Consider the following 24,726-nt stretch of genomic DNA (forward strand, 5'->3'; position numbering starts at 1 on the left):
TCACACCATACACCTACGATATCTCCTCTTTTATATTCCTAAAAATGAACCGAAAACTCCGTTCTATTACTATCAAACACGAGCTAGAATTCCTCTATTTTGCCTCTTCTCCCTAGCTTCTCAACCCTAGGATTAGGGTTATAAAGCCTTTTGTTTTACTCCATATATCCCCCATCTTACCTCCTTCACATCCCTATGCCCCGTTGCTACGAAACTAGCTAAAGCCCCGGTAGCTAAACACGAGCTAGTGCGCCTCTATTGTGCTTCTTCTCCCTAGGGTTTTTGTGAAACCCTAGGATTGGTGGCGATAAGAGGCTTTCATTTGTCTTACACCATACATCTTTTATCTCTCCTCCTTCACAATCCCTATTACTACACTGTCCTCTACAACACAGCTTATACCTTCTTCGTTCTTCAGTTCGCCTCGTCTTGACTTAGCCTTGTCCCCTAAGCTGGCAGTTACAAAAAGGCAGTCACTGCATTCATACTTCATCCTTCGTCCCTCCTCCTTCGCAGCCCCATTACTACACTATCCTCTACGAACAGCTTACAACTTTTTTGTTCTTCAATTAACCTCGTCATATCTTTTCTTGACACCAGCACAATGCAACACTCTGGAGAAATGCACAAAATCAGGGTCCCCGAAGTCGCTCATTCCCAGCCCAAACTGAGTAATGGCCACCTCACTTTCAGGCCTACCGAGGGGACTCAATACGTGCCGCAAGACACAGTTTACCCAGCAGCGCAGAGCCCGAGTAATGATCAATCTACTTCTGTCGAACTGACTCGTCCGCGGATCAAGAAAGAGTTTCCCGATGAGAATGCGCAGGTGATCAAGACCTGGGACAAGTTCAGGCTAGTTCCCATAAAACAAGAACCCAATACCAGACAGGAACCTGGTATAAAAATGGAACCACAGGAGTTCAACGATGATCAGCGAGTTCAGCCCCGTCACGTCATTGACCTCACAGATGAAGACAATTCATCTATCCGAAAATGCCCAAGGCCACGTATGGAATTATTGATGGCTGTCCACCAGTACCAGAAGGCCGCAGAAAAGGCAGCTCAAACAGTTGAACCCCCGGTTGAGACTTTGTTCGTTCAAGACGATAATTCTTCACCCTCGACCCCCAACGCCAGCGAGTTCCTTGAGCCAGGCGAAGATGATATTTCTGAGTAAGTGCCAAGAAACTCTCATGAAAATGGTGAACTAATGGACCTAGATTCAATGGATACCAGAAACAGTTTCGAAGCCTGCAATCCCCTTCCATGGAACAGCAGGTTGAGTTCGAAAAGCGGAGACAGGAAGAGCTTGAACGAAGGAGAAAGGTCAAGCTTGACAAGCTCTGTGACCTGAATGTCCAAGCAGAATTGGAAGAGACAGAAAGCGAGAATATCCCTTCTTCTGGCGTGGAAGAACAGCCTCAACCGAAAGAGCTGCAACCCCAAGAGCAAACCAAAGCAGAACTCAAAAAACCTATTACAGTAAGACCACCGGGTACCCGATTATCGAAATCGAAAATGCAAAAGGCCAAAGAACTTGGCCTTGCTCAGTTGTTATCCAAGGAAGGGGCTCGAAAGCATGGCAAGGCCAGCGAAACTGAGCCTGAGCCAGAGCAAAACTCTGGTACAAAAGGAAAGGAGAAACAATACCGACGTCCGCCTACGGTATTGTCAACCGAGGAAGTCCGAAGCATCTTCAGCAACGATGATAGTTGCAAAAAAGGAAAAGATCCGTTACCCCCAGGGTTTGTCTCTACGGAGAAAAACAAGCAAAAAGCCTTCAAAGAGATGCTCGCCAGTATTCCAGTTGCAGAAAAGGCTGGAGCACGTGCAGACATATCCCTGCTGGATGAAGCGACGCGAACTTTTAACCCATCAGCAAGGTCAGACGGGCAAGGGAAATGGAAGGTCAGAGGGCTGCAAACCAGCCTTATGGTGAACCAGGTTTGTGTCAACTTCGACATTCACTATCAAATGCAGAACTGACATTCAGAACAGATATTGGCTGCTTCCTGGATGGTGAGCTTGAGTTACTTCTTTCGAGTCTCAAATTTACTGATCAATATAGTGCAAACGTGAAACCTCTCTGAGCAAGCCCAATGGCGGCTTACTCTGTGATGTGATGGGCTTCGGTAAGACTCTGTCAGCACTCGGTAAGAGAAATGAAAGAGGCCGCGTCAACAGAGAGTTAAACATTCTTAGCATGCATCGTGAACCGAAAGATTCCATCTCAGCCAGAAGGCCCCACTCTAATTATCGCCCCGAGAAATCTGATACAGACCTGGATGTCGCAAATTCGACAACATTGTAATCGTGGGGCTGCCGGGAGCGTCATTGCACATTGCTCTGGTGCACGCGTGGAAACTGATGACCTCGCCCACCATCTCAAACAGCATGGCATTGTGTAAGCACTGCTTGCGTCCAGAGACACTCTACAATCTTACTAATGAGTTCTAGATTGACAACATACCAGGAGATATCTTCCTCGTATCCCGATCTAAAGCCATCCCCTGGATTCAGGACTGATGACTCTATCAAAGAGTGGTGGAACCAGGAATATGGAAAAATAGGTGTCTTCCATCAAATAAACTGGCACAGGATCATTCTCGATGGTAAGTCGTGTTTAGAAGTGCAAAACTAATGAGATTCCAACTAACAGTTTACAGAGGCACACATTATCAGGAACAGGACCACCAGAACGTCGATTGCGGTTCGTGCTCTAAGTGGGAACTTCAAATGGGCTTTAACTGGAACTCCTTTGCACAAGTGAGTACAAGCCTTGTTTAAATAAATAGGACAAGAGATTAACACTAAACATAGCTCCGTTGATGAGCTCTATTCTCTATTCGCGTTCATTGAAGTGCCCAACAGCCATCCTTACCACGTGTTCATGCACAACTTTTGCGACGTAAGTTTTGTTCTAGTTCGAAAAAGAAAATGCACTTTTAACGATCTTTTGCCAATCTAGGGGTCGAATGATGCGAAGGACCGCTTGATTAACATGCTTCGCGCTGTAATCCATCGCAAAACCCACGAAAGCCGTCATATGGGAAGACCCCTTATTGAGCTCAAAAGATTCGGTCTAAAAGAGGTCAAAGTCGATTTCTACCCAGTCGAAAGGCAGATCTACAATGCGATTACGGAGAGGTTCATTGAGAGAGTCAATGGTGAGCTTGGAATCCCCCTCAACAAAGGTTGTGATTGACTGAATTCGCTGCTAAAAAAACTATAGCTTCTCGAAAGAAATCCCAGAGCAAATGCATTTTGACTATGATCCTAAAGTTGCAAATGTTCACCAGCCATCCACTTGCCGGAGAAGATTACCTCAAGCGAGTGTGTAATTTCAACAACACACTGGATGCGCAGCTAAAGACCTGGGTGAAAGATGAAACAAGTACAGGCCCATCTCCATCAAGCAGGATTGCGAAGTGCTGTCTTTCAGGGAGATACCAAACCAATATGCCTATGGCTCCTCTGCGGTCTCGGACAGAAAGCGAAAACCTTCGACCACGGCCACCTGGAAATTGCGCGAAGCTTGTTTCCAAGTTCAAGGCCAAAATAGAAGCTCTCTGGAAGGAAAAAGACTTCTATGAGAGTGATCATCGCACCTGGTTCTGTCCTGGCTGCGAGGGGCTTCCAACAAGGGCGATTATCACGGACTGTCAACATCTTTATTGCGAAGAATGCTTCGACGCACTCGATGATGAAGAAGGAAATACGGATGGTGTCAGTCGACAGTGCCGTACTTGCAAAATTGCCATTAAAAAGGCTGCATTATACGGTATCTACGATGACTTCGATACACCTCCACTGGAGGATGCTGAGTTTTCTGAACTGGCAGGCCAGCAAAAGCGACCAGCCACGTCAGAGACAACAAGAACGGCAAATGAAGGCCGAACCAAAAAGCGCCGAAAGGATAAATATCCCGGTTCCACTTTCTCAGAATGGTTGTTGGCCGATGAGACCCTAAGTGCATTCGACAACGAAAGCGAACGTGGGAGCCAAGACGAAGTGCGAGACAAAACCCCCGATGAGGATGATGTTCCCTGCGAGAAAGAAGAGGTCGACCAAGGACAAGATTGGATAGCGAAATTTGGGAGATCGATGCCAGGCGCCAAATTTGATGCGATTACAGTTCAAGTCAAAGAGTGGCTCGAGAAAGACAGCACAGCCAAAATCGTGATTTTCACACAGTACATCAATAGCAATAGGCTTTTACGGTACCTTTGTGAAGAAAATGGGTGGAAATGCTCCCAAGTAAGTTCTACAAGACAATGGAATGGACAGAGCACATACCTAACATGACTTCACCAGATGACGGGCCGAATGGCTAATAGATCACGAGAAATCAATCTGAGCAACTTCCGGGATGACGATGAGACCAAGATCATGATTGCTTCCATCAAAACTGGGGGTCTAGGTCTTGATTTCTCTGTGGCCAACAAGTGTATCTTGGTGGATCTATGGTGGAATGAGGCTGTCCAAGACCAGGTATGTGGACGCGCGTGAACTAAAACCTCAAGGCCCTAGGGTACTAATTATACAATGCAATGACAGGCATTCTTTCGTCTCTGGCGTCTTGGCCAACAACGAGATGTCGAATGTATCATGCTCATGGTCAAAGACTCTATTGATGATTGGATGGATAAGACCCAGAAGCGGAAAGCTAAGGAGATCGGCGAAGTTATGAGTCAGAATGTTCTCATGGACCGGAATACACTCAAAGAGCTGCTGGAGATGTTTGGTGAAGTCACTGAGGATCCAAAGAAGGGATTCGCCGTCCATTTGCAATCCAAAAACGCGTCGAACTCCGCGCCTAAAGCCAGTGCCAAAGGAAAGGTTACTCGATCTGCGCCTCCTAAGAAACAGAATTAGGTGGAATCTTCAGAAGAAGCATGAGCAAGATAACGGAGAGAGAAACAGCAAAAAAAAGTTGAAAAACAAAAAAACCACCAAAAAAGGAATATGGACCATGGCATTGTGCGTCGCAGGATTTGAGATCTGCTGCTTATGTCTGGAAGGGGCATTTATTCTTAGTGGAGGAAATATTTTACAGGACACATAGTTGTATTTACATAGCAGAATCGACGCCCACTTTTTCGCTGGTCAACATGTATCATGCCCAATATCATATTAGGCCTAATCAAATTGTACAAGACACATAATGGCCTGGCTGTGTACATCTTGCTCTCCCGGGGTGTCTTTTGAGTTATCTTTTGATTGTCATCATAAAACACATTGAAAAGACATTGAAAAGACATTGAAAAGACATCTCAAAAGACGTTAAAAGTATATTTAGAAAGATATTTAGAAAGACACTTAGAAAGACAGGCATTGCGTGCATCTCGAAGAATGATACGCCTAAGTATGCTTATGCCCCCAAAATGGCACGTCTTCCAAGCCCTATAGGTTTGTGTGGTCTTTTCTTTTTGCTTAGTACATACCTAGACAATGGTATCAATATGCCTATGCTTAGATCTAAAATGTTTACCAATGAATTTTTGACTTGGACAAGAATAAGATTCATCGGCTATCAATAAGCTAATCATACATGCCGTGAGAGCGTGAAAGCATATTCGAAAAAGAGCACAGATCTGAAAATTGCAGATTGCGTCAAACAGAAGGAAGCTTATCACAAGATAAAGTGAAGATCGTGTGATGTACAGTGTCAGATCGCGAACAATTCCAGAGCAAAAAGCCGTATGTTCCCAGATTACTGGTCCTGGTCTTGCTGGTCCTGATCCTCCTGCTGAAGCTCGTTCTCGTCTTCCTCGGGAGTAATCAGGCGATCCTCGGGACGGACAGGGCTACCCTCGGGAGTAGTAGACCGACCCTCGTGTCGCTGGAAATGAAGGACGCGACGAACATCAGTGTGGAAGTTGGTAGGAGCCTGGACGGGAGCATCACCACGCAAAGCCTGATGGCGGTTAGAGCGGGCCCTGCTGAGTTGTCCTCGCTGATAACTTGCTTCAATATCCTCAATCTCTCGAATCTGGGTATCGGTCAGACTACCATCATGCAGCCAACGCTCATCTTCCTCGGGGACTTGTGTCTCATCAACCCAGATGGTTCGCAAAACCTCGCGACCATGGCGCATAGGGCGCTCGGGGAATGGGGTGTCACGAGGCTGGACGAACTCAGACATTTCACGATTGAGTGGCAGACCGAAAGCATCGCGAGGTCCGATGGAAGCTTCATTCCAAGCGAGATCGGGGTGAGTCTCTTCTTCTTCTTCTCCAGAGCTATCAAAGTCAGAGCGAGAAACAAAGATATTTTCTTTATCCTCTTCATGAGGGTGGAAGCCTTCCTGCCGAGGGCTGGGGTTTGGTGTCTCCTGGTCCGGTGGGTCTTCGTAAATCGTGAAGTTCAAGTTAGATGGACGGTGTGACTCCCAAACGCGGGAGTTGTTGGTTCCGTTTGAGTTATTGGGAAGCTCCAGGGGCTCCAGGGGAGCCATTCCGTGAATATCACGAGCCCAGCCAAAAGGGCGCGCAATAGCAAGTGCGTCAAGGTCTTCGGGCTCTTCGGTGCTTACTACATTCGGAATAATGAGTTTTTCGTCCAAGCATTTGGGAATAAACACAAGGTGGTATAAGAAAGAGAGACTTACCACGAGTCAGGAGAGACTCTTCAATGATAGGGGTACGGTTGCGTGACCAGTTGCGGTGAGCAGGACCTTGGTACGAAGGGAGGAAAGGTGCGGCGGCCTCAAGAGCTGCGGCGGTCTCGGTAGGTGCGGCGGGCTCAGTAGCTGGACGTTTCTGCGCGGGTGTTGTCACAGTGTCACGCTTGCGCTTTGATCCAGTAGGATAGGAGACGGAAGAATCGTCTTCAAAGTTGTCTTCCACGGAGGGTAGCACGAAGGGAATTGCGGGATTGGTTCGGATGTAGCTGAGCTAGGTGGTGAACGCGGAGAGCGTCCAGGATTAGCTTGGTGGGAAACAGATTTATAACGCGCGCGCAAACGGGGGAAGCGCCGAGAGATTCACTTACCCCATCGTCGTCCATATCAAGAATCACCTCCACTTCCACACGATCCATATTGAAAGTCTACTCGACCATTCGATTAGCATCCAATGCAATTCCCTTCGACAAGAAGTGCAAGTCTTTCTATCGCAGATATCTCCAGCCAACCAGTTTGGCTGACTTGCAAATTTTGAAGGGAGACCATACCTTGAAGAATGATATGTAGCAATGTCTTTGATTTGAAGGATTGAGTAGGATTGAGCGTGGCCGGTTGGATCAAGTACCTTGGCTGTGTCTCGAGGATGTTAGCATAGGACCAAACAATAGCTCAAATTCTGAAGTCAACACGAGGAACACACTTGGCTGTTTAAATTGCGGTATGAGGCAGCTTGATGCTGTACTTTTACCTGTCCTCGATACTCGATGGCCTAACCCTGTATAGGTATCGTCGGCGCTCTGTCGGGTGACGACAAGGAAGAAATAGGATTGAACAATAGATGGAATTACACTGTTTGTAAATCGCTCTAGAGGTTTGCTGCGCTTAGTCGTTTATGAATCTCGCGATTAGTCGTCGGTCCAAACCGAGGCGCCGGGATTCATGTTAGCATTTCAGTCAACTTTACTATTTAGACTCCAATATAATATGACATTTGACCATTAAACAGTGACTCATCTATTTTCTAATGAAAACTGTATCTAAATGTGCTGGGTTTGAATATGTGTTCTCCAGCCGGTAATCCTTTATAGATCGATTGGGGCAAGGATGGTCACGTGAAGCCACGTTTACCAGGGATCCTCATAAAGTATTATGCTGGTTGCCGAGACCATATTGGAATTCCTCCCATTAAAGATTTTTTTGAAAAAATTAACTCTTTAATGGGAGGAATAAATACATATCTGTAAACATGTGCGTAGTGGTCACCCGGAGATTTCTACTATGTGACATTCGCACAAGTCTAGGAAGACCCGCAAACACATCAGATACAAACACAATCAACAAATATTCTAAAGAACACAAGGAGGGTGAGAGCTAGACCTGAAGATATTATAGGATGGTAGTATACGTAATTAGACATAGAAGACACTGTGATCACTATCCTATATGAATTAATCGAGGAAACGTAGTATGTATGAAGTGAGGTATGGCTGAGTCCCTTGTTTGGCTCATGCGGTAGCATGTCAAAAACTTCACTTGAGATCGGGCCGAGACACATTACATACTTGCCCTTCATATATTTTAACAAGCAACATTTACAAGGATCCCAGTCCTGAACAAGTGGTGGATAGATTGAGGTTGGTTAGCTATCTATGGAACTAAAGCATGAATGTACTGGCAACCAGCGAAGACCAGAGACCCAATAAAGGCATAGTTAAAGACCATCCATCCACCACCTTATCGACACATATTGTCAACCCCAAGTTATAGTCATCACGACTATACTCATCAGATCCAGCACCAGAACACACAACACGAAAGCATCGCCCCTTGAGAGATTTCAAGAACACCAGGAAAAATATGAAGAGAGGAAAGGAAAAGGCCCGGTAATAGATGCAGCAAAATCACACCAGGGAAGCCAAAGCCAACGCAGCAAAGGCTCAAACGCGGAGGAGTAAGTGGCAGTTATTGAACACGGGGATCATTTCGCCGAAAGGACATGGGCAAATACATTTCTGGAAATAAAAAAAAGAAACAAGAAAATGGGTATTTTGTTCTCTCAAGAGGAGTTGCGACATTGCGTGCGATCTGGGGTTGAAGGAAAATGAAAAACGAAGACCACGAGCTCCTGTACATCGGCTTCACCAAGCTAGCGTAAATAATCATAAATGGTCATTGGGCAGTGGTAAATGGTGCGTAAATGTAAGCGAGGCGATAGAAATCCTTTTCCAATATCTTCCGTTTATCTGAACTGGCCGGGACCGACCATGCCACCACGGACGTCACCGCCGTTGGATTGGCCGAACATCTCCAGGAGGTGTCTAGACGAAGGGGGAGGGCCTTGTGGGCCAGGGTTTCCAGGCCCAAAGGGACCCTGAGCACCGGGGCCAAGTCCCATCATAGCCTCGGGATTTGGCGGCATGGGAGGGAAGCCTGGGGGAGGGCCATTCATATAACCCGGAGGTGGCATCATGCCTGGAGGCAGGCCACGAGGGAAGCCTTGGCGCTCATTCATTGGAGGCGCATTGCCGGGCATGGGAAGCATGCCAGGGGGGAAGTTAGGGTTCATGCCGCGGCCCGGAGTAGATATTCCAGGAGGAGGGCCCATAGGGCTTGGTACATTTCCCTGCTGCGGGACAGGCTGGCCAGTCCATCCAGGAGGTGGCAGATGCTCGAGACCCGGGGGTCGCTGAAGTGGCATGGGAGGCTGGTTCGCACCTTGAGGACGTGAGCCACCAGAAGTAATAGAACCACCTGGGGTCATCGGCCCTTGATTACCCTGAGGGAACGGCATATCGTCAAAGAATCCCATAGGCGGACCATTTGCAGGTCGTCGGCGGAGGTGCTCGGGGTCTGGTCGCTGCATGTTCGCAATTGCCGGGTCATCGAGGAAAGTAGGCGTATTTTGGGCAGAAAGACCTGGCGGAGGACGTGGCATGCCTTCTGGCATCAGACCGGGAGGAGGGGCAATACCCTGGTTGGGAGACTGTTGGGATAGATGACCCGCAGGTGGTGGACCGACTCGGACTTGCTGCATCAAACGAAGCAAGTGCGCTCTCTCCAGCGACTGGGACTCCTTAGGGCCAACTTGGGCCATGGGATTCTCGGGGCCAGGCCCCATGTAATCAGATCGGTGAGGGTGTTCCCTAGAAGGAGATGACAGAGATAGTGCAGCATGTTGCTGTTCGGCGTGCATCATGGACATCGTCCGTTGCTGCTGGGGCATACCCATCTCGTGAGGCGTAGCATTCTCCGAGCGTTGTCCACCAAGCATTTGCAGAATGCGCTGAAAGCCTTCTTGGTCCGCACTGTGGGATGGGAAAGGCATACTCTCAGGCGCCGGCTGGGGGGCTGTTGATAATGCTGGGGGTGGGGCTGTGGTGGGGCATTGAAATAAGGCATCGGCTCGGGCTCTCTGGCAGGGCTCTCTGGCATGGGGCTAAAGAGACCAGCAAAACGAGATGATTTTCCGGGTTTTCCGGGAAAGGGGGAGGGTTCCTTTTTGGCGACTGGGTCGGCAGCGATAGGAGTACTGACTTCTGGGGTCTGAGGCTGAGCCTTCGAATCACCCAGGAGCCCAAAGAATCGTTCCATTGAATCGTCGGACATGAACTGAGCACCGGAATTGCTGAAGATCTCACCATCGGTACGGCGGGTCTCTGGCTTTTGCTCTTCAACGTGTGCTTCTCTCTTCTCCTCAGCATGTGCCGGGGTTTGTGCGGATGATCCAGATCCGGCCTTCATACGTTCTTTCCAGCGCTCAAAGTCCTCCTGGGTGTGTGCTCGTCGCGGTTCATCTCGGTCATTGGCATCCAGCCATTCAGGGTCTTGTTCAAATTTGGCGCCGCGGTTCCACTCACGCTCGGTGCCGTGTCGGGTCTGGTTTTGGCGCCATTCTCGGTTGCGCAACGGCGGTTTATCGTCATCAGCATCAGCGCCTGCACTCGCGCCCGCACTCGCGCCCTCTTGAGCCTGTTCATCGCGGAACCAGCTTCCTTCATATTTAGATCGTGGGGGCTGTCCTTCTTTCCGAGTGGGGAATCGGCCATCTTTGTCACGGGGAACCCGTTCAGCATTCGGATCGCGGGGTCCTTCTTTGTTTTCCCATCTATCGAACTCGCCGTTTCTTCTGGGCTTGCGCTCCTGCTCATCCGCGCCGAATGTGCGACGTGGGCGCCCGGCATTCCAGTCTTCTCTCTCACCACGCCGGGCACTCAGTGGTGCTGGCTTGACCTCCCGTCGATCCAACTCTTTATCCGGGACATCCCGGTCCTTAAGAAACCTGTCTCTGAAATTGAATCGCTCGATCTTCGTTTCATCCGAATTATTGGGCTGCGCCGCTGGTCGGTCCGTCAGGTCGAACGAGCCTTTGCCGCCAATACGAGATGAGGCGAAAGCGGTTTTCGGGGGCCGAGTACGATGTCCTCTAAAAATGACGGAATCCAAATTAGCAAGTCCCTCCATTGGAGATCGATCAGGACACTTGATGATCGACGGGAGGGGGAGATAAATAATACCAGAATTAGACCCCCGAGAGATATGTTTGGCTTCAAAAAAGCTAGGTCTTCTGCCCGTACCAGTTTCAGTCGGATTGTTAGCATCACGGGTGCCATGGGTTTTTCGTTGTGCGGTTGTTGGGTCAGGTTGAGGCCTAGAGGTTGCGATTAGTCTTGAACAGTGCGGGACAGCCGAAGAATTGCAAGCATCGGAGTCGACGTACATCCACTCTTCAATTGGAGGCAGGCCAGGAGGCTTTGCGACGAGGGGCGAGCCGCGGAGCCATATCAGCTCATCGATCTCGTACCGTCGCGCCATGGCGGCTCGGTCTGTGAGGTTGTGTGTGTGTGGTCTTCTTCACGGTGATGATTGGTTCATTGGTTGAAGGAGTAACAAAACCGGATGAGGGATTCAAATAGGATATGTGAATGGAAGGTTTCAAGCAAAATATGGTGAATAGGAAGCAGGCAGCGTTGGGTGGTTATGGAAAAGAGGTTGGATGAGGAGAAGCACACAAGCCACCTTGTGGCGATGGCGGTGACAGAGTCTCGGGAGCCAACTTTCCACTCGCCAGTTGCTCACTTGCGCTTGGCTTGTTTATCTTTTTAAATATCAATGTTGGATAGCAAATGCGATCTATCAATGCAACTCCCTTACAAATTTATCGTTTTTCATCTAAACATCTAACAGTTATTTTGAACGGCAAACACGATCTATAACAATGCGAATCCTATCCAATTAGGCCGCTTTTTATTTTCATGTCTGAAAAATATATATATTCTTAGGTCTCACTTGGTATAATTTTATTTCAATAGCGTGAACAACATTGAATAGCGTAAAGGACCACAGGGATACATACATAGTTGTTCATAGATTCATAGACCTATAATACACGCGCAGATGCAGCGTGAACACCCCTTACTATAACAAAATTCTAAAGGAAAAGCGTTACTTGGAAGCGTGTAAAGATCCAATGGCGAGCCATAGGATACCCCCTATATTAGAGAAGAAAGGATTGGTTCTCTACAAACAAGGTGCCCAGCATGTGATGCTATAACAGTATATATACGTCAAGAAAGCACTGCGAAGGTGTTAGAGTGTAGGACAAGCGTCTGCGGCGACTATTTTAGTGTAAGTTGAAGGAAAAATATCCTAGGCTTATGTGCCTCGAGGGTAGTAGACCATGGGACTGACCTACCCCTGACTAAAAAATATTTCATTGATAACAAGAAAGATTGTGGAAGTTCATATTGATTAAATGGACCTTGATCTTAGTGGTATGCATTGGCAACCTGGTTATGATACCGCATATTGTAATAAAGCAAGCGATGCTAAATAGCGAGTACCTCTAGCAGCCATGTATCGAGACAACGGGGATTCCAGTGTTTTCTTTGCTCTCTTGGCACTGGTATCATGTAAAGCCATTGGTAAAGTTTCTTGGGCTTAGTGATGGTATAGCTAATTTGGCTGGGACTGTTTGAGAGAGCCTACGGTACCAAGTGATACTTTCTGCACTTCAAAATTCTCAATATAAGGTGACGCAGAGGAAGGTAAGTTGGACCCCTTTGATGTGGCCTACTGCATAACACTAACACTTATTAGTATGTTGATTAGCATGAAGATCACGTAGATAGGCAACCTTTAGGTATAACCCTCTAGACTGGTGCCAACAGGCCTAGTGTTCAGGTAGAAAGGTATCGAATAATGTTACATTATAGCTCAGCTGAGAGCTGATCGCATTCATTTTGACCCTATCTATATCACACCTCACTTATTATTTCATAATTGCTTGCATTGTAGAACCCTCTGCAATGGTGTATCAAGCACATACGACCATAGGGTGTGGAAAACAGGGCTTCCCGTCCGCTCAGCCGTACTTAAGCCACACGCCGGTGAGTTAGTAGTTGGGTGGGTGACCACCAGCGAATCCTCACTGTTGTATGTTTTGTCTTTTTTTGGACTTCTATCACTGTTAAGTTAAAAATAAAGCTTAATCTCTATATAAATGGAGAGATCTCAACTTCCTTATATAGTTTACAAGTGTCAATTTTTCATCTCTATATAAATTGAGAGATCTCGACTTTCTTAGACGGTTTGTAAGTGTCAAAATTGAAGCTTTTGATCTCCATATTCTAGGTGGTTTATAAGTCTTAAAATATAGAGATACTACCATTTGTATAGAGATGAGAAGCCTCAATTTTAACACTTGTAAACCGTCTAATAATGTCGAGATCTCTCAATTTGTGTGGAGATCAAAAGCTTCATTTTGGGATGAATAATTTACAGTATATTGTATAGGGCGGTGTAAAAAGCGGTCAATAACCAGATTAAATTAGGCATCAAGACATCGAATAACGTATTCGGTAAGCGAGCTGGCCATGTAAGCCAGCTGGCCACCTCACCCAGCCCATTAAATTCAACTTGATTTATCTCAACCAAAACACCATTAAATTAATTCAATTAAATTGATTTATCTATCTGGACAGGTTTCTCTTCTATGTCCCGGTAATCTGCATATTCCACACGCTCGCCCGGCCCGTGTAGCTGGCTGTAAACCCTCCGAAACCCGCTCACGATAGGTATTGATACGCGCTACTTGGGCCTCAAATGGCTCTGAACGTAGCTCACGAACCTCCTGAACTGAAAGATCTCCTTCGTGATCTATATGCCTTGAAGATCGGGTCCGCTTTTGCTTCTTCTTCTCGTTTTCAGCGCGTAATTCCTTATTTTCTTTAGCGAGTAGTATAGCACCTTGCATTGTGAGACGGAAGCCTTTCACAAGTTGGTCTAATGCACGATCTGACGGGCTTGGAGGACTTCGAGATCTTGTACGAAGTAAAGCTTTGATTGAGGAAGCCTGTCGACGTAGTTCTTTCTCTGTAGCTGGTGTTTTTGGTGTGAAATTCCGGCTTGATTCGCTACCCCGGCTTGGAGGGGGGTTGGGGTTCGAAGATAAATATTCAGCTTCGAGATCACTCGATCAGGTGCAAAAGGTACTAAACCAGCTGCTCCGAAGCTATTTTTAATAGTCTCCGATTTAAAAGCTTCAATTCGTGCGAGGGGGTATGCATCGAGGAAGTCAAGTTTATCGATATGGTTGATCCCGTTCCGCATTTTCATTTCAACCAGCCGACCATATGATCGCTTTAACACAGCAAAACAACCGATATCCAGGGGTTGTAAAAGATGAGAGGAGTGCGGAGGCATACAAATTGGTATAACCTTATTTTGCTCGCAAATTTCATCGAATTTAGGGGTCAAATGGCTTCCATGTCCGTCGAGTATTAGGAGACGATACCTCCCCTTCGTACGCGAAGAAGTGCTAGGAATAAAGAGCTTTTCAAGCCAACGAAGTCCAATTTCATCAGAGGTCCAACCGTTCGGACTAACTTCAAATCGCCAGTCATCCGGAAGGCCATCAAACCATGATTCAATAAAGACTTTGCCTTTAAAAATGATACACGGAGGGAGGGCCCAACCCGACGAATTTGTACACTCAATAGCAGTCACCCATTCGCGATTTCCAGGTTGTAAAAGCGAGCGTCGACCGTAGAATTCGCTCCTTGTTATCACCTTCGCAGTAGCGATTAGCCCCATTGCGAAACCAGTCTCATCAAAGTTATAAACGTCATCGGGGTCGATTCCAAATTGAAGGATGGTATTTTGAACAAGTGTAAACCACTCTTGAATGATCTTCGGGTCTTCGCACTTCGCACGTTCGTAATTATAGCGTCTCGAGAATCGGGAGGAGAGGAGAGGGTGTCGTTTCACAAAGTTATAAACCCATTTTTCGCCGACCGAAATAACCGGGGTGGTTCCGCGTTGTTGAAGTAAAAGATTCGCCATTTCTCGTACAGTAGAAGGCCGGGGGGCAGATCCACGAGAGTCCATAGAAAGAATCCATTTTTGAAGAGTTTCCTCCTCGGTTTGTGTCAATTTCTGCGAATTTACGCGAGAATTCGCGCGATTTCTGACACCATTGAGGCGCGTAGTAAGGGTGGAACGGGGTACGTTAAATAGGCGAGCCACTTCACGAATTGATGAGATTTCTTGCTTTTGAAAAGCCTGAATAGCTAATAATATCCTACCCTCTTGCTCTATTGAATTTCGAGAGCTTTGAGAGCGAATTGGTGGCATGGTGGGTGGTTGAATTAATGAAGTGCTAATTAACGGACAATTTTGGGTGAGGTGGCCAGCTGGCTTACATGGCCAGCTCGCTTACCGAATACGTTATTTACTAGTTAACGTATTTCACATACGAGCGGCGCAGTCCAAAACACATAGTAAATGCGATAAATTACAACTTGATATCTTGACAACGGTGGTCTATATAGGGTTTACCTACTAGCATGATGTTTTTCAGGTGGTACCTAGCCTCTCTAAAGAGGTTTGAAATTATCCATAATATAGTTATTGCGATATATATATTTCTAATTTTTAGCAACGTAATTTTCGGTAATTTTCGAAATGATGATCGTATTGCCCTCTGCTTCCTTTATGATTGATATATAGTGCTAATAAGTCTTATCAATTGCTATAAATCAATCTGGAATCCTGCTTAGAGTTCACATGGGCGTCTCTTACTGTCGAAACAGCGTTTTAAGTCAAATCGCATTTAGTGGGTAATGATCTGAGATTTCTTGTCTGAACGATGTGACGTGACAAAAGCGTAAGATCGTTATCATTCATCACTCCAACTCCCCAGTTCCTCTAGACTCCGCTTCTTTCCAAAATTCGGCTCGACTTAGAATTGCTCCGGGTTTTTTTGCTAAAATAAAATTTGAGCAAAATGTCCGTAGCTTGTGTAGTCCGGCAAAATCAAATTTCGTCTTCAATGATGTAACATCCCACGAATGTGGTACTAAGCAAAGTATAACGCGCGAGTCCTTCATTTTCTCGATTTTTCCAAATTGGGGCTCACAATCAAAAGTGATTGATTGTGAGTTGGCTTTATCATCACAAAAGACTGCCCAAATTGACTCATATTGACGTAAAAGTCTGCCTCGACGAATATGCCAGCAGAGGTCAGAGTTTGGGCAGACGGTTTCTAGAAAAGGGAAAATGGAATTCAAGGTCGGCATCGAAAAGTCTAGTACAGTTAGTAATCGACATCTTAGATCTAGGAACGAACGGATTTATAAAAACTGACCATCTGGGTGATAGGAGACTTTTAGCATGATCAACTCCAATAATCCCTCCTCTCCATCTAGAGACTGCCAGAGTGCGTTATCAACAGAAGAAATGACTTTAGAGTTGATGCCAGTAACCGTAGCTTTGCTATTAAAATGTACTAGATGAGAACGAAGATCTCGTGAGGCGGCTCTAGATTTATGTTAGTGACGATATAGAGAGTGAAGCCTTCTTTCTTACCGATCAAGGATGCCCAGAAGGACACGTTCACGTTCACCCTCTGATATAACGCTTAGTGGTCGAGGTCTTCCACCACACACCCGAAAAGGCTGCTTTTCAGAGAAAGTGTACGATTCGGAGAAGTCGTATAGAACTGTATCGTAAATATCATTAGGAAGTCGAAAGTGGAAATCATGGATATCGCCATGGGTTATGCCAATTCGATGCAAAGTATCTAGGCGACGAAGTCGGTCTTTCAGTAAAGAATGATACCACTCCCGCTCAAATGAGCTTAGAGAAATCACTCCAGGAGTGGTGCAAAACCTTTGAGATAGCGTGATAAGGATAGCTAAGAAGCTTTCGGACTGGTGATTGTTGACTTCACTTAGAACACGTCGAGAGCGTAAATCTAGCTTTATTGCTTCTAGCACAACCGCTCGCTCATGCCAATACCCAGAAGAAAATCGAAGATTTGGTATATCGGTAATCACTCCGTGGAATTGTGGGAAATATATTCTTTCACGGGCGGAACAGAATAGGTCGATATGGCTGTATGCTCGAGCCTCCCGATGAAATCTATCGAACTGGTATATAGCATCGTCTATCCTTTCTGGAGTCGGAAATACTCCGATACGATGAAGCTGTATCATAGCATCTTGCTTAGAATAGCGAGGAAACTGGTATATGATTAATCGGAGCTCGCGTATAATGATAGTCTCCCCTTACGACTTTGCCGATATATTTTCTGCGTCCTTTGATCCGAAGCCAAAACACCTGTATAGTGTTCGCATCCGGTTCTCTTGATAAATCGGCCCTGCTTCCTAGTTCCCAGTTCTCGTCTTCAGCACAAAACAGTCGGAATGTTTGGCCGCCGAGTTCGTTCGTTTTCAGAATGTTTGGACGGCTGCCAGAGAAAAATAAGTTCATCCAACTATTCCCTTCCTCCATGATAGGTGTTCTTTTTCAAGGGAAAAAAATTAGATGACCCTGCACCGGCTTTGAAGCTGGTTGTGGAAGCATTAAGACGAGAATATGTTTATGTCAATTGATAAAGGCGCCTCCGAAAACTAGTGTCATGTGAGATACATCCCTGTATTATGTCACCCATTTACGAAGGGGCATAGTTAACTAACTAGTTAGGAGAAGGCAGGTCCCACCGACAGTAAATCATTTAAATAGGACTAGCGTGTTTATTAAACCCACATATGATAAATTACCTGTTTTTGTGGGGATCTCTATTGATCCATATCGGAGACATTATTCAGCGTCCATATAACTGCGGTTGTATGATACAATGATCGATCCACGCGTGTAAGATTTCAAATAAATGGAGACCAAATAGGAATCAAAGTTGGAATGCCGACCATTCATCCGTGGCCAGTGGGAGAAAAGTCGGCATTAGTGAGTAATCTTGCATCCCACCGGTAAACTGTGCTTGAATTGAATCCCAACTTAAGGCAAAAGAGGGATCGTGATTGAGTTTTGCAAGGGGGTACTGTTCTGTTGTGGAGGGATTATCCACCGTGTTGGGATCGCGCAAGGGGGCTGTTTCTTGGGTTTCCCGTGGAACTTGGGACAACCTCTGGGCATTTTCTTTGCGATTGGCACACAGAAAGTCGAAAATCTCCATGGCCCATTTGCCGGGATCCCAAACATCCTTCGCTTCGTTCAAGATGACCCGGCAGTTGTCAAGATTAGCCTGGGCCATCTGAGACAATAGTTCGTGTTAATCTTGGGTTTGTCGATATAGTACTATTCCAGCGACAAAGAATGTCGGGAAGAGCTCGTGCGGAAGGTCGCAGACATCTGTTCTGGTCACAAGGGTGATGGCATAGGAAGCGATTGTGCGAGCACATGATTCAACGACACCGGCTGGCGGTTGCTCTGAGTAGTGATGAAGAGGGGCCCCTTGCTGCATTATTGTCGGATTTTGAATGTACAGCAGAATCAAGTAGTAGTTATAGTGAAGCTCAAGAGCGACCGAGCATGTGAATGGAACGTTTTTGTGGGGCCAGCGTTGAAGTGAGTGTTGCAAGTCGGAATGCCATTTCTCGGTATCAATGTGGATCTGTCCTGGAGTAGTGGTCTGATCACCAGGCCCAAAGCAACAATGCAAGATTTGTCGTAAAAAAAGCGTTAGGCGTGCAATGTGTAAAATCCTTCCTCTGCACTCTCATGGACAAAGTCTTCCATCATCAATGCTTTTGTGTCCGATTGTGTCAGATTGATACGAAAGGGTCTTCCTAATAATACAGAACAATATGTATCTCGTACGACCAACAACCACCAGACGTAAAAGGCCTTTGTCGCCCCGGGGTGCATTGGAAGAAGCAGCTGAGCGGTGGATCCCAAGCGACACGGCAAATGTGACACCAAATCCAATCCAGGAGCACGGGTTCCAATGGCTATGGGGTTACGGTCCCCAGAAGCTCAACATTATAGAACATTGCACCAATATAATCTTATTTGTTTCATAACCAAAGTCAAAAAGCAGCTTTGCTTTCTGGTAATATTGACGGCGTGTATCAAGTCGTGACCTAATATTAGACTGGTGGATCACAGCAGAGTCACAGAAGGTGGCCTCGATAAAGCAGACCGTGTGAATGAGAAGCCACGGGGTCTTTCGTTCGTTGTGGACCCTTTCAAGCTCGATTTTATTGACAATCGAATACAATGGATGAAACTGCGTTGAGTACGCCGAGTCCAGGCTATTCATTAATTGCTCCGGAGGGCCGATCATCTAGCGCCTATTCACCACTTACCATTTGCATAATACAATCCTCTACCGCACTTATACAAGTACATACGACCATAGGGTGTGGAAAACAGGGCTTCCCGTCCGCTCAGCCGTACTTAAGCCACACGCCGGTGAGTTAGTAGTTGGGTGGGTGACCACCAGCGAATCCTCACTGTTGTATGTACTTTTATTCTTTTTTGATTCGTTAGGAAATCCCTTCTTGCCGCCCTACTCTTCACAAGAGATGCGACGTCACTATTTCTTTCGCCCCTTCCCCCTTGCCCTTTTCTCTAATTTGTAACTTTGCAAACTTATGTTCCTTGAGCCAATTTGCGAGGATAGATGAATCACACATTGCCGGGAAATCCTTCGCTAGGCACACACCAAACGGGTCCGACCAAGCTTCCGCGAGATAGGTATCGAGTGTCCCTTATCCTTAACATAGCCCCAGTTCATGAGCCGGAGTTTGAGGCGCTACATCCCTGCAGAGCCGATGGAGAGATCGGTGAAGATGAACAAAGTAGTAGGCTGGAAACGTTTTGATGCATTCTGGAGTTTACCAGTGCTAGGCAAGAAAGAGTTTCCTGGATTCCAGTCGTGGGAGGGACGGGTAGGGGCGGGTAGGGCCGAGTTCGGGTCGGGATCTGCGTTCATGAAGAAAGAGGAAATGAATTTTTTGCCAGACAGAAGTGGTGTGAAAAATACATCATCCGCACGAGCAACTCTATCGCTTCCTACATCTCGTTTTGGATGCTAGTTTTGTTCGATTTCTGGGTATACTAAACAGCAACTGTAAATCGCGGATCTTGCAGGATATCACGGCCATCCAACGACCCTGTATCGAAACCTGAGAGGAGAATATGTACTAATTGGAGATAGATCGACCGGTCGACGGTATCAAACGCTTTTACCGCAAACTCACGCGGCGGTGGGTTGCTGCCGAACATGAAGATGGTATCTTCTCTGTGTAGACTCTATTCGAGTTGTTGTAGGAGCGATAAACTCGGGGTTTTGATGATGGAGTATTTCAAATCTACGTGGGATGCTCGAACTGGAATTTGACGGTCTCTATTCTTTCTGGGCAATAGCTGGCGCTGCTAGATCCTCTTAGAGTACGGGATAGATTGCCAAGTTGACTGAGTTGGTTGGGACCGCTACTATGGCTAGGTTTGTTTGCGTGTAAGCACATTTTCTTAAAGATTTGATACATGCCAAATACTCATTCGGCAGCCAGACATGAGAATAATATCAGAATTGACAAAACCGCACGAGAACGGGCGGCCAAACTTGATGAGCCCCGACTCAGCTTGATGGAAGAGCGTCGCATCCCAGTGTGATAAAATGATTAACAAAACGGGACCTTGAGTGCCACCAAGATCTCGACTGGTGTTCCTAAATCCCGTATGCCACACCTCTGGGAATCCTTTGCCAAAGCATCGAATTACTGGATGAAATTCTCGGGGTGCATCATCCCATCTTGGTTAGTGGCTTGGCGTAGCCAGATGACTAATAAGAACAATCTCCCGGGGCCCAAGGTGGCGATATAAAGATACAAAGTGAAAGAGTTTAACTACGTGTAATGCCTGGTGATATAGCGCGACAAATAATGCTAACAGTTAGTCGGCCAAACTAATCACCCGATAGATAAGCTGCTGCCTTGCCTATCTGTCTAAGCAGAGATTGGGTTGATTGAATTTATATCCTCCCCAATTTGCCTAATTTTTTCTGTTCCTATATCATCTCCGGCTCCTATTCATCATCCAAAAAAGAAATGAAGTCGTGGGCATGTGATTCCTGCTATAAAAGAAAGGTAACCGCAGTCTACCCTTTCACACCATTACTAAGGCTAATATGAAAATGGGAGCTAGATAAAGTGCAACACGTCAAGACCACGTTGTAGCTGGTGCGCCCATTACAATGTCGCGTGTACATTTTCTCGTCTCCCGCATAGGCCGCGAAATGACCATATGGTTAAAAAGTAAGTTGAAAATTAAACTATCTCTCTACCAGGTAGAGTAATCACTAACAGCTTGGGCTCGTTCTAGGCAAGTAGCGGCGCCTAGTATCACGCAGCGCATCGATCGAATTGAAGAATTTGTTCTCAGTCTTGCTATAGACAAGGGTTCGTGAACATTACACTCTGGATATTTTCTTTTCTTTTTCTCTTAACTAATAACTTGTTCTTGATTCGTAAAGAAGGAGTCGCACTACACCACGAACACATAATGCCATTTCCAACACGTGGGCTTGAACTTATCAGCTCATATAACGGGATACCATTTTTTTCCATCAGAGGTCAGGAATGGGTGCAGGCCCGTACTGGAGAGAGGCTCTTCGTCAACCAATCCCATGATTCTATCCCTCCATGGCAAAACGAACGAAGTTCGTGGCCTGACCCATCGGCGCGACACCCAGTTGAGCTACCCGATATTAGCATCACACAGGAGTGTATTGACATCTTCCTAATCTCCCCAGTGTGTCTTGTGTTTCCTTTGGTCGATATAACTTTGCATTTGAAAACGATTAGCAATGTGTATCATCCATTACAGTCACGACTGTCTGATGGTTTTACAAACCGAAACGCGAGCAGAGCTAGTATTTTTGCTTTCCTTGCATTTTGTTCTATAATTGACATGGGAATAACACCGCGAATCTATGTTGATGGCGAGGCATATGCTGCAGAGGCACATAGGCTGCTTCCAGAAATTCTGCGGGAGACACCGACTTTGGATGGCTTGCAGAGCTTGCTCATGCTGGTGCGTTCTGCTCCCCAGCAATATGATACTCAAACACACAAAGCCCGTGGAATTATTACGAGAGAGCGCTGACCGGTGAAATCATTAGGCGCTCTATCATACCCTCTCCGGGGATTCTCGATCAGTAGATATCCTTATCGGCAATGCTACACGCTTGATCTTTATGCTAGGGGGAAATCTTTGCTATGAGGACACTAACCTTATGTCACCATCGCCAAATTTATCAGATCTGTCCTTCCGAACACGCTGTCACCTCAGGAATCTGTTCTGGATCTGTTATGTCCTCGATAAAGAGCTGTTCCTACGAACAGGCCGCCCTCCATCTCTCTGTGACGATGACTGTGATCTCACCTTTCCCATGGGGTATTCAAACTCTATATCAGTAGACCAGATACCACCCCAGCTGTCCGCCGGCCCAGAGGCTAGACCTCTATTGTTTCCTACTGATCTTAACTTGAGCATAATCACATCGAAAATATACCGCTCACTTTTTTCGGCAAAGGCGCTTCGAAAATCGGACACTGAGCTTTTGCGGACCATCCGAGAGTTAGACGAAGATTTGCAGAAGTGGAAAGGTAGCCTTTTGGCATCAGACAGGATGTTGGCTCACCTTTCTAATGAAACACAGTCGGAACCTGTGACTGATATTCGGTCGATTATGTTACGGGTACAATACTACCATTGTGTAGCTGCGATTCATCAAGCTAGCCATCGGTGCAAAGCGCGGAACGGAGACTTCGGAGAGACTAGGAATGTCGTATATTCTAGTCAGGAACTGTCTGTTGAAGCCAGTCGGTCTTTGATTCTCTTTTTACGTGGCGTTAAACATGCTCTCTCGGAAGATTACATCTGGTTTGTCTCTCTCTCTCTCTCTCTCTCTCTCTACAATAACATGATTTTATTTCTTGCTGACTATCATTGTGGGTTTCTCCTTTTTTACCCCTTGTCCGCTCTACTGTCAATCTTTTGCAATCTTCTACAAAACCCGAAAGCCCCCCAAACAGCTAAAGATTTGGAATTGCTGAGTGAGGTTTCTCTCTGCTTAAGAAGAGCCGGCTTGGACGTTCAATCGCCAAACGATAATTCTGTGGGGGCTCCTATTGGTTTCATTACGAAATTGAATAGGCTCGCGCTTTGTGCTTTTTTGAAAGTTGGCACGGGACATTCTTGATCGGCCTCAAGGGGATGTCTGTTATAAATATGTTCAGTAAAAAGCCAAGTATAGGCCATGTGCAAGGAGCTCCCCCTTAGGCAATGTGTGACTCTGTTGATAAAATCCTAGGCTTAAGCTGAGGGCAAACGTTACTCAGTAGAATAATACGGTATACTCGCCGACGAGAGCAAGGTTTGATAGTTAGGGGCAAGTTGAATATTATCTAATGACATGTCCTGACAATATCGAAATATTCTGCTGTGAAGATGCTCTAATCTAAAGATCTATATCGAGTCTACTAGACGAAGGGCCGGAGAGAGGGGGGAAGAGAGTTGTTGATTTGCAGAGACAAGCTCTCAGAACTAGTTATTAACACTAGACAACTATCTTGACCTATTGGCTTGGACCCGCAGACACTCATATCAACAATCTGTCGTCCTCAGAATCCTAGCGTTTAAACTTCAGGTGTCTGACGTAGAAATTCTTCAAGGCCCGTAGGCTTCACATCCGGAAAGCGGTCATTGTCCAGGTTACGTAGAACAGCCGAGCCGTCAATGGTAACCAGCTGATAGAAATAGCCGATATACTCCCAGAAAGCCAGAAGGGAACCCCGAGCACGGGCCTGCAAGGCAGTCTTTTCAAGCTCCTCGACAGAGCCTTTTTCAATCAACTTGACCTCTGATCCTCGGACCCGTTCATATACGGCCTTGATTTCCCGAAGGCTATGACAGCCTGACCGGACTGAATAAAATCCACCTTGAGATGCTTCCGGGGACTCAATGATAGCAATACTAAACTCCGCTGCGTTTGCTTCAGTCGTCCAATCGAATTTCTCTCGACCTGTTCCCCAAAGATCAATTGTCTTCGCGGCAGGGTCCCAGATACCATGATTCTTGGGCGATAGATCGCCATGTCCAGGAACGGAGAAGAACACTTCAGCCAGAACACCAGTGAAAATCCAAATTGGCTTCATCGCCGATGTGATCGCCACCTGCTGGCGGAACGAAAGGAACGGGTTGAAACTCTCGTGGTCTCCAAATCTCACATGTCGCCAGTCCACATTCCAGCTTGACGCTAGGTAGATCTAAAACTGTGAGTAAATGGAAGCTGTACATCGAGAAGTAACCTACTTTGATACCAGCGCGCTCGGCAGCTCGCAGGAGAAGAAGATTGCCGTCGAGTACCAGCTCCGGTCGACCCGAGTATGCACAAATAACGGCAGCTACGCCAATCATCGCACGATCCAGCGCAGGGGTATCATAGTAGGAAGAAGAGACGACAAAGCTTTCAAGTTGGTCCTTTGTTTTGTCATCTAGCTTGTCTGGGGATCGGCCCAATCCTCGAACCTGGTGGCCCTTTTCAAGACCAACCCGGGCGAGATGCTTGCCCAGATTGCCCGTAATACCAGCGATAAGGATCAACATAGCGAAGATGATGATATTTGGTAGGGTATAGGACGCGGACGCAGGTGTGATAACAAGAATACTGCGATAGTTGCGGGCAACGCCTTATATACCTTCTAGCCTTGTTGCCGTACATCCGCATCACTATTAAATATCAGGGTATTGCATACTGTTGGCTATACCTAGTATCAGTGGTTTCATCGATA

The 24,726-nt window shown here is 46.4% G+C and overlaps 8 protein-coding genes across 8 annotated transcripts; 2 read left to right on the top strand and 6 right to left on the bottom strand.

The window, feature by feature from the left end:
• Window positions 1–604: 604 nt before the first annotated feature.
• N7517_010451 (putative SNF2 family helicase) lies at window positions 605–4,878 on the top strand (the record flags this gene model as incomplete). The annotated part of the gene is made up of 12 exons (XM_056728174.1): window positions 605–1,176; window positions 1,224–1,947; window positions 2,002–2,022; window positions 2,072–2,156; window positions 2,206–2,407; window positions 2,461–2,615; window positions 2,670–2,769; window positions 2,824–2,911; window positions 2,972–3,170; window positions 3,236–4,260; window positions 4,318–4,494; window positions 4,561–4,878. The coding sequence occupies 12 exons, from the start codon at window positions 605–607 to the stop codon at window positions 4,876–4,878; spliced, it is 3,666 nt and encodes a 1,221-aa protein (XP_056573989.1).
• Window positions 4,879–5,716: 838 nt separating this feature from the next.
• Window positions 5,717–7,044, bottom strand: N7517_010452 (uncharacterized protein; the record flags this gene model as incomplete). The annotated part of the gene is made up of 3 exons (XM_056728175.1): window positions 5,717–6,537; window positions 6,614–6,899; window positions 6,997–7,044. 3 exons carry the CDS (start codon window positions 7,042–7,044, stop codon window positions 5,717–5,719), a joined length of 1,155 nt encoding a protein of 384 aa, XP_056573990.1.
• A 1,823-nt stretch (window positions 7,045–8,867) lies between these two features.
• On the bottom strand, window positions 8,868–11,440 carry N7517_010453 (uncharacterized protein; the record flags this gene model as incomplete). Its single annotated transcript, XM_056728176.1, has 3 exons — window positions 8,868–9,911; window positions 9,956–11,276; window positions 11,346–11,440. The coding sequence occupies 3 exons, from the start codon at window positions 11,438–11,440 to the stop codon at window positions 8,868–8,870; spliced, it is 2,460 nt and encodes an 819-aa protein (XP_056573991.1).
• A 6,376-nt stretch (window positions 11,441–17,816) lies between these two features.
• On the bottom strand, window positions 17,817–18,389 carry N7517_010454 (uncharacterized protein; the record flags this gene model as incomplete). The annotated part of the gene is made up of 2 exons (XM_056728177.1): window positions 17,817–18,179; window positions 18,225–18,389. The coding sequence occupies 2 exons, from the start codon at window positions 18,387–18,389 to the stop codon at window positions 17,817–17,819; spliced, it is 528 nt and encodes a 175-aa protein (XP_056573992.1).
• A 1,074-nt stretch (window positions 18,390–19,463) lies between these two features.
• N7517_010455 (uncharacterized protein) lies at window positions 19,464–19,664 on the bottom strand (the record flags this gene model as incomplete). The annotated part of the gene is given in 2 exon segments (XM_056728178.1): window positions 19,464–19,580; window positions 19,593–19,664. The coding sequence occupies 2 exon segments, from the start codon at window positions 19,662–19,664 to the stop codon at window positions 19,464–19,466; spliced, it is 189 nt and encodes a 62-aa protein (XP_056573993.1).
• An 18-nt stretch (window positions 19,665–19,682) lies between these two features.
• On the bottom strand, window positions 19,683–20,155 carry N7517_010456 (uncharacterized protein; the record flags this gene model as incomplete). Its single annotated transcript, XM_056728179.1, has 2 exons — window positions 19,683–19,961; window positions 20,000–20,155. 2 exons carry the CDS (start codon window positions 20,153–20,155, stop codon window positions 19,683–19,685), a joined length of 435 nt encoding a protein of 144 aa, XP_056573994.1.
• Window positions 20,156–21,125: 970 nt separating this feature from the next.
• Window positions 21,126–23,135, top strand: N7517_010457 (fungal specific transcription factor domain-containing protein; the record flags this gene model as incomplete). Its single annotated transcript, XM_056728180.1, has 4 exons — window positions 21,126–21,186; window positions 21,238–21,330; window positions 21,405–21,964; window positions 22,053–23,135. 4 exons carry the CDS (start codon window positions 21,126–21,128, stop codon window positions 23,133–23,135), a joined length of 1,797 nt encoding a protein of 598 aa, XP_056573995.1.
• Window positions 23,136–23,571: 436 nt separating this feature from the next.
• Window positions 23,572–24,541, bottom strand: N7517_010458 (NAD(P)-binding protein; the record flags this gene model as incomplete). Its single annotated transcript, XM_056728181.1, has 2 exons — window positions 23,572–24,201; window positions 24,248–24,541. 2 exons carry the CDS (start codon window positions 24,539–24,541, stop codon window positions 23,572–23,574), a joined length of 924 nt encoding a protein of 307 aa, XP_056573996.1.
• Between the last annotated feature and the right edge of the window lie 185 nt (window positions 24,542–24,726).

The sequence above is a fragment of the Penicillium concentricum genome, assembly GCF_028827145.1.
Source record: "Penicillium concentricum strain IBT 3081 chromosome Unknown utg000006l_segment0_segment0, whole genome shotgun sequence".
NCBI lineage: Eukaryota > Fungi > Ascomycota > Eurotiomycetes > Eurotiales > Aspergillaceae > Penicillium > Penicillium concentricum.